This window comes from Capra hircus, chromosome 8, assembly GCF_001704415.2.
Source record: "Capra hircus breed San Clemente chromosome 8, ASM170441v1, whole genome shotgun sequence".
Taxonomy (NCBI): Eukaryota; Metazoa; Chordata; class Mammalia; order Artiodactyla; family Bovidae; genus Capra; species Capra hircus.
The window spans coordinates 105,956,515-105,974,325 of NC_030815.1; the positions used below are offsets into that span (position 1 = coordinate 105,956,515).

Here is a 17,811-nt window from a genome sequence, read left to right on the forward strand (position 1 = left end):
TGGGAGGCAAGGTGGGGGGTGGGGGTGGAATTCTTAAAAAAAAAAAATCATTGTCATTCACTGCCTGAAATTCCACCTTACCAATTCATTTATCCTTTGAAATTTCAAATACTCAGTTTGCTTAGTAAAATTCTCATTCCTCTCTAATTATGGATCTCAAACAATGAGCTGACAAGTGTAGTTGGGAACTGGGGTGCCAGGTTGGTTACATGAGCTGGTTTCTGGGATGCCACTGCGGATGGAATAAGAGTGGGCAGTGTAGCTGTGTCTGAGATGGACTTGGGAGGCATGTCCCCGAGAGATCAGTCTTAGGGCAGCGTGGAGAAAGGCAGAGGAAAGGAAGTCATGGGAGGAGCCAGGGAGATACAGGAATTGAGCTGAGGGCAGTAAATGAGGAGGAGGAGACCCCGCTTCATTTAAACCCACTGGGGGTGGACAGGAAATGCCTCTGAACAAAGGAATGCTCACGAGAGCCCTACTCTGCTGAAAATCAGAGGGAGAGGCAAAAGAATGCCTGCGCCATGAAAGGCCTGGTTCCTGCCCACCTATACAGCCTCACCTCCTCCTTGCCCACCCAACCATTCTGACCCTGTCTCAGCTTCTGTCACTCAAGCGGCTTTGGATTTGCTGTTCCCTCTGCCTGAAACACCTCCCCCACCCCCAACCCCACCCCTCGCCCGATTGTTCCCTTCATATCTCAGTTTAAAAGCCCTTTCCTCAGAGAGGCCTTCTCTGACCACCCTATCTGAGATAACATTCCAATTCTCCTCTTTGTTTTAATTATTTTATACCATTTTAATTATTTTCACAGCAGCTCTCATTTATTTCATTGCCTGGACATATTCTATTATTTTGCTAATTTGCTTTGGTGTCTGTCTCCCACTGAGAATGAAAGCATTATGAAGGCAGGGGCCTTTGTAATGCTTTTTCTTTTTGCAAGATAGCATTTCTACTGCTCCAGGCCCCATAAGGATCATGAAATAAAGATCTGTTCCACAAGTGAGTATGTTCTAGAAAGATTAAGACATTGTAGGCAAAACGTCTAGTACACTGCACTGCCACACGGGTCGCACATGATGACTTTTAGTCGATTATTTTTATAATTAACCAATATCATATTGATCTGGATTCTAATAGTGTGCTTGATCCTGGGAGGGAGAAGGATGGTGACTTAAAAAATGTCTGGAAGGGCTCCAAATTCCACTTTGCTGTCTCCCAGTGTGTTTGGAGTACCTGAGACTCCGTAAGCATGTGCTGGTTGTATAGACGGATCTTATTTGTAAAGTGAGGATGGGAAGACTGATGCTGGATGTGGCTGAGGGCTGACTCAGCAGACTGATAAGGAAAGGGGGGAAGCTGAGATCGATTTCCTTCTGCACAAAGTAGTCTCATTCCATCCTCAAACAAGTTCTTTGAGGCAGTTGATGAATCCATCCAAGCCCAACCTACCCTTAATGATCAACTCAACCTCTCCCTTCTCCAAGAATTCTTTGAGATTTATTTTAGTAAGAATTCCCTCTTCTGTTTCTGGTGTAGGTTTGGAAACCATGCAGCTAATGTTTCTGGGGCTCAAGACTGGTGTTAAAGAGGTCATCCCACTGTTAGATCAGGAGATCTAATTCTGGATTTCAAGAGAAAATGGTAATAGGGATCATCATCAAATAACACAGTAAATGTCTGAAACTGACTTTTGAGATTTGCTGTTGTTATTTTTGTTTGTTTCAATGTCTTGAATGGGTAATAGATCTACAGAGCTCCCACTCTGTGATGGATACTGTGACAAAATTTGGAGGCTATCAAGGTGGAGGAGAGAGATCCCACCTGAAAGCAGTGTATGGTTCAGTTGCGGGATAACCGGACAGGCAGTTTTCCACAGCCCATCATCAAGGTTGTGATGAAGATGAAACAGAGAGGACAGAGCTAGGGCCCTTGTCTCCCCTGCAAAGTCAAGGTGGCCACATCTGAGCTGAATGTTAAAGCACAGAGGAAGGCAGCAGCTAGGGGGAGTGGAGGGAAAAGAGGATTTAGGTAAAATGAAAGGAGTGGTCGTCAAGGAAAAATGAAAGAGAACCTGGACCTTCAGGAAACAGCCATCTCATTTGGCTGCAGTGCTAAAGAAATGGGAAATAAGCAAAGATAAGGCTGAACATATTTTCCACTCTCACATTCTACAATTCAGAAAATTGTCAAGCTGGCTGCTTTGCCACATGGCCACGGTGTGGCCTCACCCCTTTGTTCTCTCTCTCGAGGAAGCAGAAGCTGCCATTGTTAATTGATTCCATATTTCAGGTGTGACACCAGTTCCGGTCGCTGGGCCCCTGGGCCTCCCTTCAGGCCTCTGCTTCCACGGCAGGCCCCAGGCTCCACACTGAAGTTTCTGCAGGAAACAGCCACCTCCAGAGCCTTCGCACTCACCGGTCTCGTCAGCACCTGTGTGGGGGCCGAGATTGATCACCCTCTCCTGACCCAAAGGCCGCGGTGAAACTTCACCTGAAATATTACTCAAATGATTCAAACCTTTAGAAGCTCAGCCTTCAGAGAGCTGGCAAATTAATTGTGCTCACAGACCACAGTGACATCTCTTGCAAATAATTTCCATCCAGGTAGGATTTGTAAAGGTCCTAAGACCATGTGTTCTTCAAAGTTGCTTGCATTTTTCTTTCCTTTCTTTTTTTTTTTCCCTACAAACATAATCAAGAGGTGGGCATCCGATTCTTGATCTCACGTAGGAAAGCTGGTGCATGAGCAGAATAGTAGCTTTTGGGTGTATTTACCATGGCCAGGCTCTTGCATTTAACAACCACTTAATGCTCATGATTCCGGTCTGATTCCTGATGCATTAGCATCCTTGTTTTTGAACGATGGAGTAGCCTCACAGGAAAGGTGAACTTAGAGCTGGACGGTGCACTCTGCTGTTACTGCTCATGCTACCCACAGCTTGGCAAAAGTGCTCTGACTTTGATGTTTGGGGTCTCCAACCTCTAAGGGATCCCAGGAAGTAGCGCCAAGTAGCCTTTGACTCCTTCCTCTCCTCGGCTCCTCCTTACAAAGAACTGCTAAGCTTCCTTGCTCCAGTTGTATGCTGCTGCTGCTGCTAAGTCACTTCAGTCATGTCTGACTCTGTGCGACCCCAGAGACGGCAGCCCACCAGGCTCCCCTGTCCCTGGGATTCTCCAGGCGAGAGGACTGGAGTGGGTTGCCCTTGCCTTCTCCAGCTCCAGTTGTATAGGACTCCCTTATCTTCACTCTCACTTCTCTCTCTCTTTTTTTTTTTTTCCACATTATTGGCTGCACTGGGTCTTTGTTGCAGCATCCGGGCTTCCTAGCTGTGGTGCATGGGCTCCAGAGGATGCGGGCTCAGTGGCGGCACATGAGTTTAGTTGCCATGTTTATGTGGAATATTGGACTTCCTGGGAGGCGCAGTGGTCAAGAAGCTCCCTGCCAGTGCCGGAGACGCAAGAAACGTGCGTTTGATTCCTGGGTCTGGAAGATCCCCTGGAGTAGGAAATTGCGACCTGCTCCAGTACACTTCCCTGGAAAATTCCATGGACAGAGGAACCTGGTGAGCTACAGTCCAGGCTGAGCACATGTGTACACAGATACACATACGTGGGATGTTAGTTTCGCAACCAGAGACTGAACCCATGTCTCCTGTGTTGGAAGGCAGATTTTTAACCACAGACCACTGGGAAGTCCTTCCCTCTTACTGCTTGTTCAGACATTAGCAGATAGACCAAATGTAACAACCCCCTAATAAGTTGCTTGCCTTCTGTTTTGGCCCCTCAGACTCAGCTTCTGCACTGCGATCAGTCCATCCACAGGTCTGTATTGAATCCTGAGCGTGTACTGGAGATTCCACAAGAACAAGACACCTAGAACTCTTGCTCTTAGGGGTTTAAGTAGCATTATCAGAGGCTGCTACTTTCCAGGTCTCACCTGTGTGCCAAGACCTTGTCCAGTGCTTCATATAATCATTCTATTATACCTGGAGGTGATTTACTGGTATCATCCCCATGTCAAAGATGAGCAACCAAAAGGTTTAGAAATTAACTAACTAATTCCATGCTACATAGCTAGGGAGTATTGGAGACAGGTATTGAACTCAGAGTGTATGAATCTACAGCCCAGACTCTTAACCAAATTAGACATCAAATAAGCAATGGTAAATGTGTTAAGTGTAGAAAAAAAAGTTCAGGATCACATCATAGGGAGACCTAACTTATAACAGGAGAGACTGATGAAGATGATGATGTCAATAAAAACTAGTATTACCCAGTGTTTCCTACCTGCCAAACATTCTACTAAATAGCAGTGAGATATTATCTCATTTAAATTTCCTAAGCGGGAGTTATTAATATTATACCCACTCTACAGATTAAGAAATACACCAGAGGTTTAAGCAACATTTTGCAGCATCAAATAACTATTAGTAGAACCAGCAGTTGAGCCCAGATATATCTGGCTCTATAGCCTGAGCTCTGAGTTAACATACTGCATTGCCTTTTAAGCAACACAAAAGCTTAACACTTTAAGCTATTCACACGTCCTTGCTTAAAGCTCTTCAGCAGCTTCATGACCCTCAACCACTTCCAGGGGAAAAGCCTGACACAGAAACCTCTGCTTTTCTCACGTGCTCCTTCTTTTAGACTTGCGCAAGCCTCATGGATCCCAGATGCTCTGGATTCTCTCTGCTCCCCTGCCACACCCTTGCTCATACTGTTGCCTCTACCGGGAAGGTCATCCTTCTTGTCCTCACTCCCTCTCTCCATCTCCAACAGAGAATAGAGTTTCACTTCAATCCCTGTCCATCCAGCTTCCTCCGATGGGACAAATCCAAGGCGAAACAAATCCTCTGGCTCCCTGAACGTTTACCCAGATCTGTCCAGTGGAAAACACCAGGCTTCCCTGGCAACCTTGCTGATTCTTATCTGTATGTCCCTTCTGGTCCAGATTATGATATGCCTTCTATCACTGTCTTTGACTTTACAGACATTCTGTCACTGTAAATAGTAAGTGTAATCCCTTTCAGGGGTAAGCTTAGCATTTACAGAGCATCTATTCGAGGCTATTTTCATACTACTTTCTATTTCAACCTCATCAACGCCCTGTGCAGTAGAGGCGAAAAGCTGTACTTTTATAGATGGTGAAGCTGATAGTTCTGAGACGCAAGGTGACTTGTCCAAGATCCATAGTTAGTAAGTGGAGGAGTGCAGATTTGTGCTGGAGGTTTTCTGCTAACCCTGAAGAAGGAAACGGCAACCCACTCCAGTGTTCTTGCCTGGAGAATTCCATGGGCAGAGCAGCCTGACAGGCTACAGTTCATGGGGTAGCAAAGAATTGGACATGACTGAGCAACTAACACTAAGGCTTTCTGCTTTCACATCTTGCATCCTTTCCCCTACTTCAGGTTCCTTCAGAGCTGATAGTATCTGAGTGAGTTCCAGAGTGTGGGTCCTGGCACTGAGCAGACAGCAGTGTCAGATGGCAGTCCTGCTTGGCGGACTCACTGGTAAAGTCCAAATGAGAATCAGGGTGAGATCAGGGGAGGGAAGCCAGGGAAACTTCAGGAGTAGTCCAGCCTCTGGGGATGGTTCCAGCTAAGGGTGAGTTGCCCAGGGACTTAAGCAAAGCTTCAGGAAGTTGCCAACAACTCCCTTCCCTCCAAAACAATAAATAAATAAACAAAAAGAAAAACAAACCAAGGCGATGCCACTGTAGATATATTTGGCTTAGATAATCTAGAGGGGTGGCTAGGGAGGAAAGCCAAACAGCAAGGCTCTGCTGGGCAGAGACTGGGGGTGGATAGGGTGGGGGCGGTGAGGAACGAGCAGGGGGAGGCAGAGAAGCAGAGGGGAGGCACAGGTTTTAATGGTTCCTCCCATCTCATCATTTCCTTCTGAATACGATGCATCCTCCCCCTCTTACTGGCATTTGAGATGCTCAAGGGCCCTCGGCAGTTGAAGCTGGGAGTTAGAGACCGAGAGGCATCTTTTCCACCGCAGCCCCGCTACCCACTGCTTTCTGCTTCACACTTGCATCCCGGGGAGCCTGTGGTCCCTGCACATGCTTGGCTGTGATCCTTCTAAGCTTTCTTCAAATGGCAACTTGTGGGCTGTGAAAGGTTTGCTCAGCTGCTTGTGCTCCCAAGATCCCTGCTCAGGAGGCTGCCTGGCTACAGACTGTCCCAAAAAAGAGTAGAAAAATAGAGGACTGAGATGCTAAGGGGATTGTTTCATAAAGACTCCGGAGGCCACAAACCCAGTGGGATGAGTAAAGGGGTACTCTGAACCCCAGTATTTCTCATTCTACTGTTAGAATATGAGACGAGGGAGGAATTTTAAGTACCACCTTTTTCCATTTCTCCCATTTTACAATGTCAAAACCTAGAAAAAGTCTAGAGAAATAGAGAGTTGCCCAAAGTCCAGGTGAATTTGTGGACTAGCTAGAACCCAACCTTGTCATTGAATAATTCTCTGTCTACCACCATCTCATGGTTGCTAATTTGTAACAATTCTGCCCATCCCCTTACTGCCTGTGTGATGCTGAAGCGGTCACATAAACTCCCTCAGCTTTAGTTTCCCTTAAATTTACAACGGGGAAAATGCCTGGATCTACTACTGGTAGATTCCATGTTGGAGTTCCCCTGGTGGCTCAGATGGTAAAGAATCTGCCTGCAGTACAAGAGACTCGGATTCGATACCTGGGTCAGGAAGATCCCCTGGAGAAGGAAATGGCAACCCACTTCAGTATTCTTGCCTAGAGAATTCCATGGACAGAGGAGCCTGGCGGGCTACAGACCATGGGGTCGCAAAGAATCGGACAGACTGAGCGACTAACACACTACATGTGGTAATAGAATTGAATGAGGTAATGCTTTGCAAAGCACTCAGCGCGAGGCCCGTTGCTTAGCAATGTTCTCTAAATGTTACCAATTCACAGCGCTGTTACGATCACAATCACAATCAATTGCTGGAAGGCTTAAACAACAGCATGCAGCGACAAGTGTCCACGACCCGCCCCGCCCAGAAGCCTGTGTCACACATGACCCACCTCCAGGGAACACCAGTGGCTCAAGACCCAACTCAGGTAGTGCCTCCTGCCTCCTCAAGACCTCCTCCCCTTGGCACCCCATCTCCAGCCTGGGCTACTTGGCGGGCCCTCCTCTGTTTCCCAGAGAACCCAGTGTGTACCCCTTTGAGATGTTTACCACACTGCTTGCCTATATCATCTTCTTGGCAGTGTCTCACTACCACCAAGTTGGGGGAGGCCAGAGATGGTGTTTTATCTATCTCTGCAACCCCAGCATCAGAGCAGGCTGCGGAGGCTGACGAACTATATTTGTTGACCACAGGAAGGAGGGAGGAAGGAAGAAAACAGACACTATACATGAATCAGGAAGAGGTGTTGCTATTACTGAATTTTTAACTAATTTCTTCCTTGGGGCCAAGTTAAGCCTCTCTAAAACTGTACCTTCTACTTACCTGGCCATACCTATGAAGACCTCTCCCCAGCTTCTTTATCACCTTCATAAATAATAATACACTGAACAAACAGAAAGGGAAAGCACAACATTCTCATCATCAGATCTGTTCTCACAGCTGGTCAAGTACTTCCACACTCATCAAGCTCACTGACCATGATTTGAGGCAAGGAGCATTAACATCGCTTTTAGATGAGAAAAATAAGAGTCAGGGCAGGTCAACTGATATGTCCAAGGTCACAAAGGAGAAATCAGAAGAACTGGCAATAGAAGTCACATCCCTTGGACCACAGGTCAACGCACCTAACCTCTGTACCACGCGCACTTCTCTATCCCAGCACTGCACCCTTGCCGTAACACTATACCACTTTGCAAACACCAAGCCAAGAATTATACAAACATCTAACTCTACATCCTTTAGCTCCATCCCATCAAAGCTCCCACCTGCCTTTCTCTCCTCCTAGTCAGAAAGTCAAAGTGGCCTTCTGCTCACAACAGAAGAATAGAATTATTAATGCCAATAAATTAAAATGCCCTACCCCTTGCCACCACTCTCTGCCCCCAGTTCCTACTAATATATTTTTGGACTCGATCTGCTATCAAAACACAGAAATTAGTCTCCAATTTTAGATGTCAAACTCAGTTATCCCTTCTGTTAAGAAGAGAAATTAGTAACAGTTCATCCTGGTCGGAAGCCAAGCTAACACCGTAGCACAATGTGTCATTAAAAACCCCAACCCAACTATCTGTTGTGGTATCTTTAAAAGCTTGAGCCTGTTCAGCTTCTTGGAATGGTTCTATGGGCTTTGTTCTCTCTCAAGTTCCCTGTCATCCTTAACCTGGGGATCAGTTACTATTTAAGGAAGAAAAGGCTTTGATGCATTTTTTCCTTCCATGGTTTTGTGGATTTAGACTTTTCTAATGAAGAGAGTTGATGAAAGAAAAAAAAGGGGGGGGGGATTCCACTCTAAGGGGTCTCCACAGCTCCCAGCACCAGCTCCAGGCCATTGCTAAGCAAGTTGTCCATTAAGAAGAGGGAAAAGGGAAAAAGTTTTCACAGTTTATAATTATATTACCAGTTTCATTACAGACCTCATTTTAATTCTGACTGAAACCTCGCCTTGCCTTCTCCCGCACTCTCTCACGTATAGTTATTAACTCTGGGTTGGAGTTCAACCTGTTCTTCCTGATTTCAGCATATTAATATGGTTTATTGGCATTTCATTGCCACCTCCTCCCTGGGTGTTCTGAATCTCAGCTCAATTTATAGCTTCCCTTCTTCCTGGGCTCTGGGATAAAGCCTGTTTCGTTGTGGTGTTGGGGAACGGGGGGCACGATGTGAGTTTGATTGGAGCTTCTTATCTTTGGGGATGGGAACTAAAACCTTGGGGAGTGAAGTCAATTATAAGGAGAGGAGGCAGCCTCAGATTTCATGCACTGTCATGCGTCAGAACGTAGCCTCTCAGGGCCTCGGCATCCACCTGCCTGCTCCCTCTGCCTTCATTCATTTCCCTGCCATCACTGTCGTATCGTATACCTAAGGAGTCAGAATCTCCGTTAGGCTTCACAGGAATTCAGGACATGAATAAATGGTGGCTTTGCCCTAGAGGAAATTTCAGTCTGGCTATTACAATCACTTCATTTATTTATTTATTTATTTTCATTCTACCAAAGCTTTGGAGGGGCACGCTGTTTTGGATGCTGTCCGGAATATAACGTGCAGAACAAGCAAAGGTGATGTCAATCCTTCAGGAGCTCACAACTTAGGGGGTGAGCCCAATATTAACTAGGCAAGAATATTACAAATAGAAAAGCATGCAATCAAAGAACAGAGCAGGGCTCAAGGAGAATGAATAGTTATGGGCCCAACAGAGGCTATGATATGAAAAAGGAAGGTCAATCACTGTTGAGTAAATGAAATTTGTCTCAAGGAAACTGAGGAGATGAGAGCAATTTTCTGAAAGTGAGAAAAACATGTGCAAAGGCCTTGAGGCAGGAGACAACCAAAGATATTCAAGGGGACAACTGGAGAGAGACTGGTAAAAGGTGAGGCTGGGGAGGAAGGTGGGGCCTGATTTTGCTGGTAAAAGGTGAGGCTGGAGAGGAAGGTGGGGCCTGATTTTGCTGGAACTTAAAGGCCATGTTGAAGCGTTCAGTCTTTATAACAAGTACAAGAACAATAAGAAGTACTTAAACATGAATCTGCCACCAATACAATATTGTAAAGTAAAAATAATAATAATATATTTTTTAAAAAGGGAAAAAAAAAGAAGCACTTAAACATTTTATGGCAGGATGCAACATGTTGAGATTTTCCATTTTAAAAGATAGCTCCGTTTTCAGTGTTGTGAAAAGACCGGAGAGGTGCTTGATTTAACACAGGAGGCCAGTTCTTAGGATCATGGCAGTTGGAACAATGACATATGCGTAACAATAACAGTGATGGAAATTAGACCCCGGGGTTATTAGAAAGGTACAAATATAGTTTATGCAATTTTCAAGGAAGGGGCGATTATTTCTGATGGGTGTTTTCTTTGAAGAAGTTTTAGGGGTTTTGTTGAAGAAGTTTTTTTGGAGAAAGGAGGAAATCAGACACGAGGAGGCATGCACTACATCGAAATGAGGACATGCAAGGCACAGCAGTCTATCTGCCTAAACACCACGAAATGTGTGCAAAGGAAAAGGCAGAGGTCATCTTGAAGAGCACCTTTACACACGAACATGCTCCATGGTACTCAAAGGTCTGAAATAAAAACTAAATGTTACAAAACAAAGCTCCAGATGACCCCAGGGAGCAAGATGACCAGGGACCTACTCTCTTTAGACAAGTTGCTTGGCGGTTTGTGACTAAGCAGTCACCTTCAGTGTGGCGTAATTTCCACTTCCAAGAATTGAGACGACTTCTCCCATGTATTCAAATCACCGCACACTTGCTCTGAAGTCAATTACGAACCTCGTTCCTCATTAACGGCACAGCCACACATTAGCTCACTCTCTTGGGTGGAAAGGCATAAAGCAGGGGTGCAAGCAAATCAATGTAGAGTGAGATTCATTGTATATAATGTGTTCAAAAGCAGCTACACATGGGGCATATTAATGAACCAGGGCATCCTAATGATGAATGTTTCCACTTGATGATGTCATAGGCTGGTAAGGAACCCATAATCCCCAATTTCTCAATCACAGGGAACAGAGAAGACATGAATACTACCTCAGTCCAACCCCAAAGTTAATGCTAAGACATTAACTTGACCTTAACAAATAGATATTTTTGCAGGAATATTTATGCCAAATGAGCATATCAACATAAAAGAACACAGTTTGTGTTTAGGTTAAAATGAAAGTGTTAAGTCACTCAGCTATGTCTGACTCTTTCCATATAGCTCTAATTTTGCTTCCTGGGGACTTTCAGAACAAGCCTGCTCCCTTTTCAAGACAAATAATAACTGTCGTGGTCATTTTTGTGAAGCCGTGGCATGTGGGAAAAGCATGGGTAAGTGGTTTAGGTTGGCTTGGGCTTGCACAGCTTGCTTCACTTCTGTGCGTTAATCTGGCTAAATCTTCTCCAGGGGATCTTCCCGACCCAGGGATGGAACCCAGGTCTCCTACATTGCAGGCAGATTCTTCACCATCTGAGCCACCAGGGAAGCATGGTGGCTTCCATGATATGCTCACCAATGAGCATATCAACATAAAAGAACAAAGCCTGTGTTCCACAGAGGGGTATATTTAGCCAAGAGACATCACTGGCCATAACTCACCGCTGAGTCTCACTCCATTTCTGAGCCTGGTCAAAGAATGAGTGATACTCAGGGATGAAACAGTAAAGAATAAACAAATGTACTCCAAAGGCCCTGAGACTTTTAATGTTTTAAAAATTTATATTCTGGTAAAATGGCTCCAATTCAAACTATTTGGTACCATAGCCAAACATATTTCTTTACGTTTCTTGTGTGGCTTCATAGAAACGTGGTCATCTATTTTCAGGAAATTCCCGCTGATGGGGAACTCATTACCTTGCAATGACCCCATTCTGATATTAAAAAGTATTACCACAACTACTAACATTAATACAATTTATTGAGCCATTACTAGATCTCAGGTACTGAGCTAAAAGTCTTACGAGCATTATTTCATTTATTCTTCACAATAACTCCATGAGATAAATACGACTATTATCCCCTCCTTTATAGATGAGACTAACGCTTGGAAAGTGGAGATATTTTCAGACTAATACTCAATTTTCTCCCATCTCTGAGCACCTTCATAACCCATATAGCTCTAATTTTGCTTCCTGGGGACTTTCAGAACAAGCCTGCTCCCTTTCCAAGACAAATAATAACTGTCGTGGTCATTTTTGTGAAGCCGTGGCATGTGGGAAAAGCATGGGTAAGTGGTTTAGGTTGGCTTGGGCTTGCACAGCTTGCTTCACTTCTGTGCGTTAATCTGGCTAAATCTCTTAACATCTCTAAAACCTACCTTCCATGTATGCAAAAAGAGGATGCTAAATCCTGCCTCACAGTTCTACTTTGAGAATTAAATTAGTAACTTTATGTAAGGTGTTTTGAACACTGCATATTCATAACAGATACGCTCAATAATTCCAAGTTCACTTTTTGTCTGAGTTCCTTAAACACTTCTTACAGAATGATTTTCTTCCATCATTTCCTTAAGAAGCCATTACATATTGACAATGTTTTTCCAATCTCTTGGCTGCGAGTCCTTTATCTTGGATGTCTTCCAATATATCATTGACCTTCTTAAAGTACAATTGCCAGAACAAAACAGAACAGAAAACTCTAGGCGTAGTGGTATCTATCTACACTAGAGTGGAACCATTTCATCTATTTAATCTAGACAACTTATTCCTTTAAAAGTTGTGTCTTCTACTGGATTATTATACAGCCAGGATCTTGGGTGAACATATCCTAATGTACACTGGAAGCCCCAAGAATTGAAGAAACTAAATTCTCAACTCATACGAGTTCTTGATGTTAACTAATATCTATTTATCAATAATGTTACCTGTAGGGCAATTTAGATGAAGCCCAAATCCATGTGATAAGAGCTGCTTTGTTATGAAGCATGGTGACCACTCACATGATATTCAGTGTTATTGGCAATCACTGGAATTGCACTATGAGGCAGCTCGATAAATTAGCATGGATCAAGTCAAAGATGGAAGAAAACAAAGCCCCTTATGAGGGCTGCAAGAGGTCTCAAGGAGTTATTACCCTGTTAGAGGAAAGGAAAGTAACACTTACAGAAATATTGATGCAGCTCTCAAACTTCTGATAATGGACCTCCTCGAGTTCTTGTTAAGACCATTAATACTTGGGATCTACTCATAGAGAATATGGTTCACTAGTTCTGGGGATCATGAGACACTTGGGTTGTCTAATCCAAATGCAGATCACTTACAGGCCACAGCTGAAAAATCAATGCCAAATCCAGTCAATCTGGACACACACCTAGCCCATCTCTTCACTAGGTGCTTAGCAGAGCAAAAAGCCACCAGTGGTCTTGAGAAGACCCAGACAAAGGAAAGGGTGATATCTGCCAAGGGCTTGGATGGGGACTCTGTTTGCATTCATTGCTCTTGCCAGCTGGGCTCTGGACAAGTACTATATCATACTGACCTTTTTGCGTAATGGGCAGAAAGTATCAAGTACAACTATGTTGTAACACAAGTACAGAATCCATTATCTCCCCGCTGAAGACCAAACCCATTACTCAGCCACCTTCAACACTTCAGCACCATGGACAGCCCAAAGGCACGTGGTTGACTGAGCACTCTAAGGGTTGGTGGCAGTTTGGCAGCTTAAGCTTCATGGGGAAAGGTGAGAACCGTGAGAGCTGCCTTGGCCATGGTCCTTGGGTGGCCTCGTCTTGATGGATTCTCTCCCATTTGATGGGGATTGCTCTCACCATGATAGGCCTCACTATGACAGTGTTGCTGCTTATAACTCAGCCAGTTGCCTTGGGTGGGTGGGGGGGGCTATATTTCTGTTTGGCTGTATAAATATATGTTTTAAAAAACCACTGATTTATATACATGCAATCTGCATTCTTTATGTATGCTATATCTGACTGCATTTACAAATATTAATGCCAAGTGATGGTAAGGGTTCAAGGAAATAGGTACCATTGCCATCACTTCTCCTCTTGCCTCTCTGCAAAACATTCTCATATCATATTTCCAGAAATCAGAGTTAGAAACCCTACCAACTTCAATACATATGTCTTTTTTTTTTCTTTGTTAGATCATGTCCCACCTTCATGGGAAGCAGATTTTTTAGAAAGCATATAGTTGGGAGATAGGAAAATCAAAGGATCACCCTATCCTTGAAGAAAATGGCAAAACTATTGTGATGTCAGAATGAGGCCAGAGATAAGTCAGACAGAGAAAGACAAATACTGTATGATAGCACTTTAATGTGAAATCTAAAAAATACAACAAATGAGTGACAAGAACAAAAAAGAAATAGACTCACAGATAGAGAGAGAGAAAAAAAAAACAGTGGTTACCAGAGGGGAAAGGAAAAGGGGAAGGGGAAAGATAATGGGAGGGGATTAAGAGGTATGAAGTACTACATACAAAATAAATAAGCCGTAAGGATATACAGTATAACATAGGGAATATAGCCAATATTTTACAGTAACTGTGAATGGAATGTTGTCTTTAAAAATTGTCAATTACTATGTTGTACACCTGAATCTTTTATAATATTGCACATCAACTATACATCAATAAAAATAATTCTAAAAATTTAAAGTAGGGGCTAGTTCACTATGGTGAAGTAGGAGCAATCACAGGATGCTTTAGTAGAAGTCAAAGTGTTTCAGGGAAAGGAGGTGGAAGTTCCCTTTGGATAGAACATACTGAACAAATAAGTGCTATGCTGTAAACACTGTAACTTAAAAATTAGAGATAAAATTGAGTTGCAATGGCATAAGGGGGACAAATATACAGTAAGGCTCTCAAAAACATCTAATATATATCCAACAGAAAAAGAGTAAAAAAAAAATAATGGTACTCCCTTGGTGCTTAAGTCAGAAGGGTGGTTATCCATGGGAGGGGATTCACTGGGAGGGGGTGTAAGGAAGCTGATGGTTCTGATAGTGTTTTATGTTTGATCTGGGTGAAAAATGTAAAAATTCATTAAGCTGCATACTTAATATGTCTTCTTTATTATATTTATGGTAACTTTTAATACACTTAAAAATAATATTAATACTAATAAGGACCTACTGCATAAGACAGGGACCTTCACTCTGTAATAACCTATATGGGAAAAGAATCTGAAAAAGAGTGGTGTGTGTGTGTGTATAATTCAGTTTGCTGTACACTTGAAACTAACGCAACACTGTAAATCAACTATACTCCAGTAAAGATTAATAACAGAAAAGAAGATGCGGTACATGCAAGCAACGGGATAAGACTCAGCCGTAAAAAAAGAAGGGAATACATTTTGATGCATCGGTATCAAAATGAATACGACCAGAGATACTCATCCTACGGGAACTCAGTCAGGAAGACGGATATCATTTGATATCACCTACATACGAAATCTGAAATGCAACACAAATGAGCTTATCTGTAAAACACAAACAGACTCACGGATATAGAGAACAGATTGTTAGTTGCCAAGGGGGAGGGGGTCGGGAAAGCAAGGCGTTGGGAGGTGGGGTTAGCAGATGCAAACTCTTACATAGAATGGACAGACAACAAGATCCTACTGTTTGCAGGGAACTATATAAAGCATCCTGTGATAAGCCATAATGGAAACGGATATTAAAAATGCATGTGCCTATGTATTCTAAGTTGCTTCAGTCATGCCTGACTCCTTGTGACGCTATGGACTGTAGCCTGCCAGGCTCCTCTGTCCATGAGGATTCTCCAGGCAAGAATACTGGAGTGGGTTGCCATGCCCTCCTCCAGGGGATCTTACCAACCTAGAGGTCTCTTACCTCTCTTGCACTGACAGGCAGATTCTTTACCACTAGCGCCACCTGGGAAGGCCCATAAAAATGTGTGTGTGCACGTGTGTATACACGATTTTATATATAGATGTATATATGTATGTATGTATCTTCGCTGTACAGCAAAATTTAACACAAAATTGTAAATCAACTATACTTCATTAAAAAAAAAAAAACTCTTTTCCCAAATGGAAGAGTATAGAGAAAAGCAATTCTTCTGTAATGTATAAAAAGGAAAAGTTATAATATACGTGTTATAAATTGTAAAAAAAATAATAATGCCAAACGTTTGGGGAAACACATCACATTCTGCTGGATGTACGGAAACTGGAACCATTTTCTGGAGGGCACTTTAGCAATAGATATCAAGCGCCTTAATCAGTTTCTTGGACCATGCTTTGCGAATGACTACAGCAACTACTATGTCTCATTAATTCAAATTAATTGGGTGAAGAGTAAATGGTAGGATATAATATGCTTGTAAAGTACATTTACAGGGAATGAGATATGAATATAATCCAGGACACTCAAGGAAGTTTCCACAAAGCTCATACAGTCTTCTTTGTCATACTTTTTAATGAGCAAAGACTGTTTTTTTTGGGGGGGAGTGGCATATTTAGCTTGGAATAGCAAACTCTGGGAGATAGCGAAGGACAGGGAAGCCTGGCATGCTATGGCCCACAGCGCTGCAGAGAGTCGGACATGACTGAGTGACTCAACAACAGCAGGATGCACAAGCTTGATAAGAAACAGTAGGTTCTCTGAAGTACTCGATCTTTCTGCAAACTCATGTCTGAATTCTTTATTAACAAACCTTATCCTTGCTCATGGAACAAAAGCAGTCTTTCGTTGTATTAAATAACCCAGGATTCTAAATGATGAAGACCTCTTTTAAGGTCTTTGGATGCTCTCCCTAGTTTTGGCCCGTTCAAGGGGGGAATGTTCATGGGAAACATCCGACCAGACAGGAGTGCCAGGTGCCTAGCCGGCGTGGGGCGTCTCTAACGCTCAGCTCTTACCGTCTGCGATGAAGTGCTCGGGCACGTGCAGCGTCACCTTCACTGTGAGGGGACAGGACATCTGACTGCCACACACCATGGCCAGGACACAGGAGCTCACGGCAATCAGTGTCAGGGCCGTCTTGTTCATAGGGCTTTTCAGCAAACCTGTAAGAGGAACACACACAAAGATACATAAGTCCCCAAGGTGAGGAAACAGGAGGAGCCTGGGGCTTGGGAATCCTGTTGATTTCCAAATGGGAACCAGGAAGAAGAAACCACATTCCCCAGTCTCTGCGCTTGCAATGACATCTCGTGGTCCCTTATAGAGTCTTTTTCTTTTTTCTTTTCTTTCAATTGTATTTTTTTAAAGTTTTAATTGAATCTATTACTTTTTTTTTTTAATGTTCTATTCTTTTGGCCAAGAGGCATGTGAGATCTCAGCTCCCTGACAAGGGATTGAACCTGTACCCCGCTGCATGGGAAGGCAAAACCTTAACCACTGTACTGCCGGGAAGCCCCTTTTTTGGATCTTTAACCCACTGCATAATAGGTTTATTATCCCTTTTGGTATTAATGAAAAGAAACAAATTTCTTCAAAATTGTGGCAATTTTCACTCCTCCCCTCCAAATTAGACTGGTCATTCTTAATATTTAGATGATATTAAATTTTCTACTCTCTTTAGAAGCAATTGAGAAGATGCTGTGTTGTTGAACTCATAGGGCCAAGGGGAAGGAGCATGGGCTTTGGAGTTTGACCATTATGAGTTCAAACCTGGGGTTCAGTCCTCACTGGCTGTGGTTTCATTTTTGAACCTCAGTTTTCTTGTGTGAATGATGAGGATAATAATAAAAGTTCACAAGCATCTGTGATTATCACGTGGCATGGTGTATATATAATGTCTGTCATTTAGAACGGTTTTACATACTGTTTGAGGCTGATCAGTTCAAGTTAATTTCCCAAGCATTTACTGATGACCTACTATGTGAGACACACACAGAGCAGAAAAAGAATAGTTCTTGCTCTTCAAGAGCTTACAGGCTAGGGGCAAAGGCAGGCTTGTACATGCACGCTAAGTCGCTTCAGTTGTGTCCGACTCTTTGCAACCCTATGGACTGTAGCGCACCAGGCTCCTCTGTCCATGGGATTCTCCAGGCAAGAATATTGGAGTGGGTTGCCTCCTCCAGGGAGGAGGGGATCTTCCCAACACAGGGACTGAACCTGCACCTCTTACGTCTCCTGCATTGGCAGGCGGGTTCTTTACCACTGGCCACCTGGGAAGGCCAAAGGCAAGCTTATCCACAGCTAATTAGAATCCAAGGCAAGTTGTGCTAAGAGCTACTAGAGAG

General features: G+C 43.5%; 1 protein-coding gene across 2 annotated transcripts in view; it reads right to left on the bottom strand.

The window, feature by feature from the left end:
* The window catches only part of ASTN2 (astrotactin 2), a 1,019,535-nt gene that overhangs the window by 600,665 nt on the left and 401,059 nt on the right, over nt 1-17,811 (bottom strand). For both annotated transcript variants that reach the window (XM_018052685.1, XM_018052684.1), the window contains exon 6: nt 16,483-16,629. In XM_018052685.1, the coding sequence (XP_017908174.1) occupies nt 16,483-16,629 (147 nt within the window). The remainder of the gene's footprint in view (nt 1-16,482; nt 16,630-17,811) is intronic.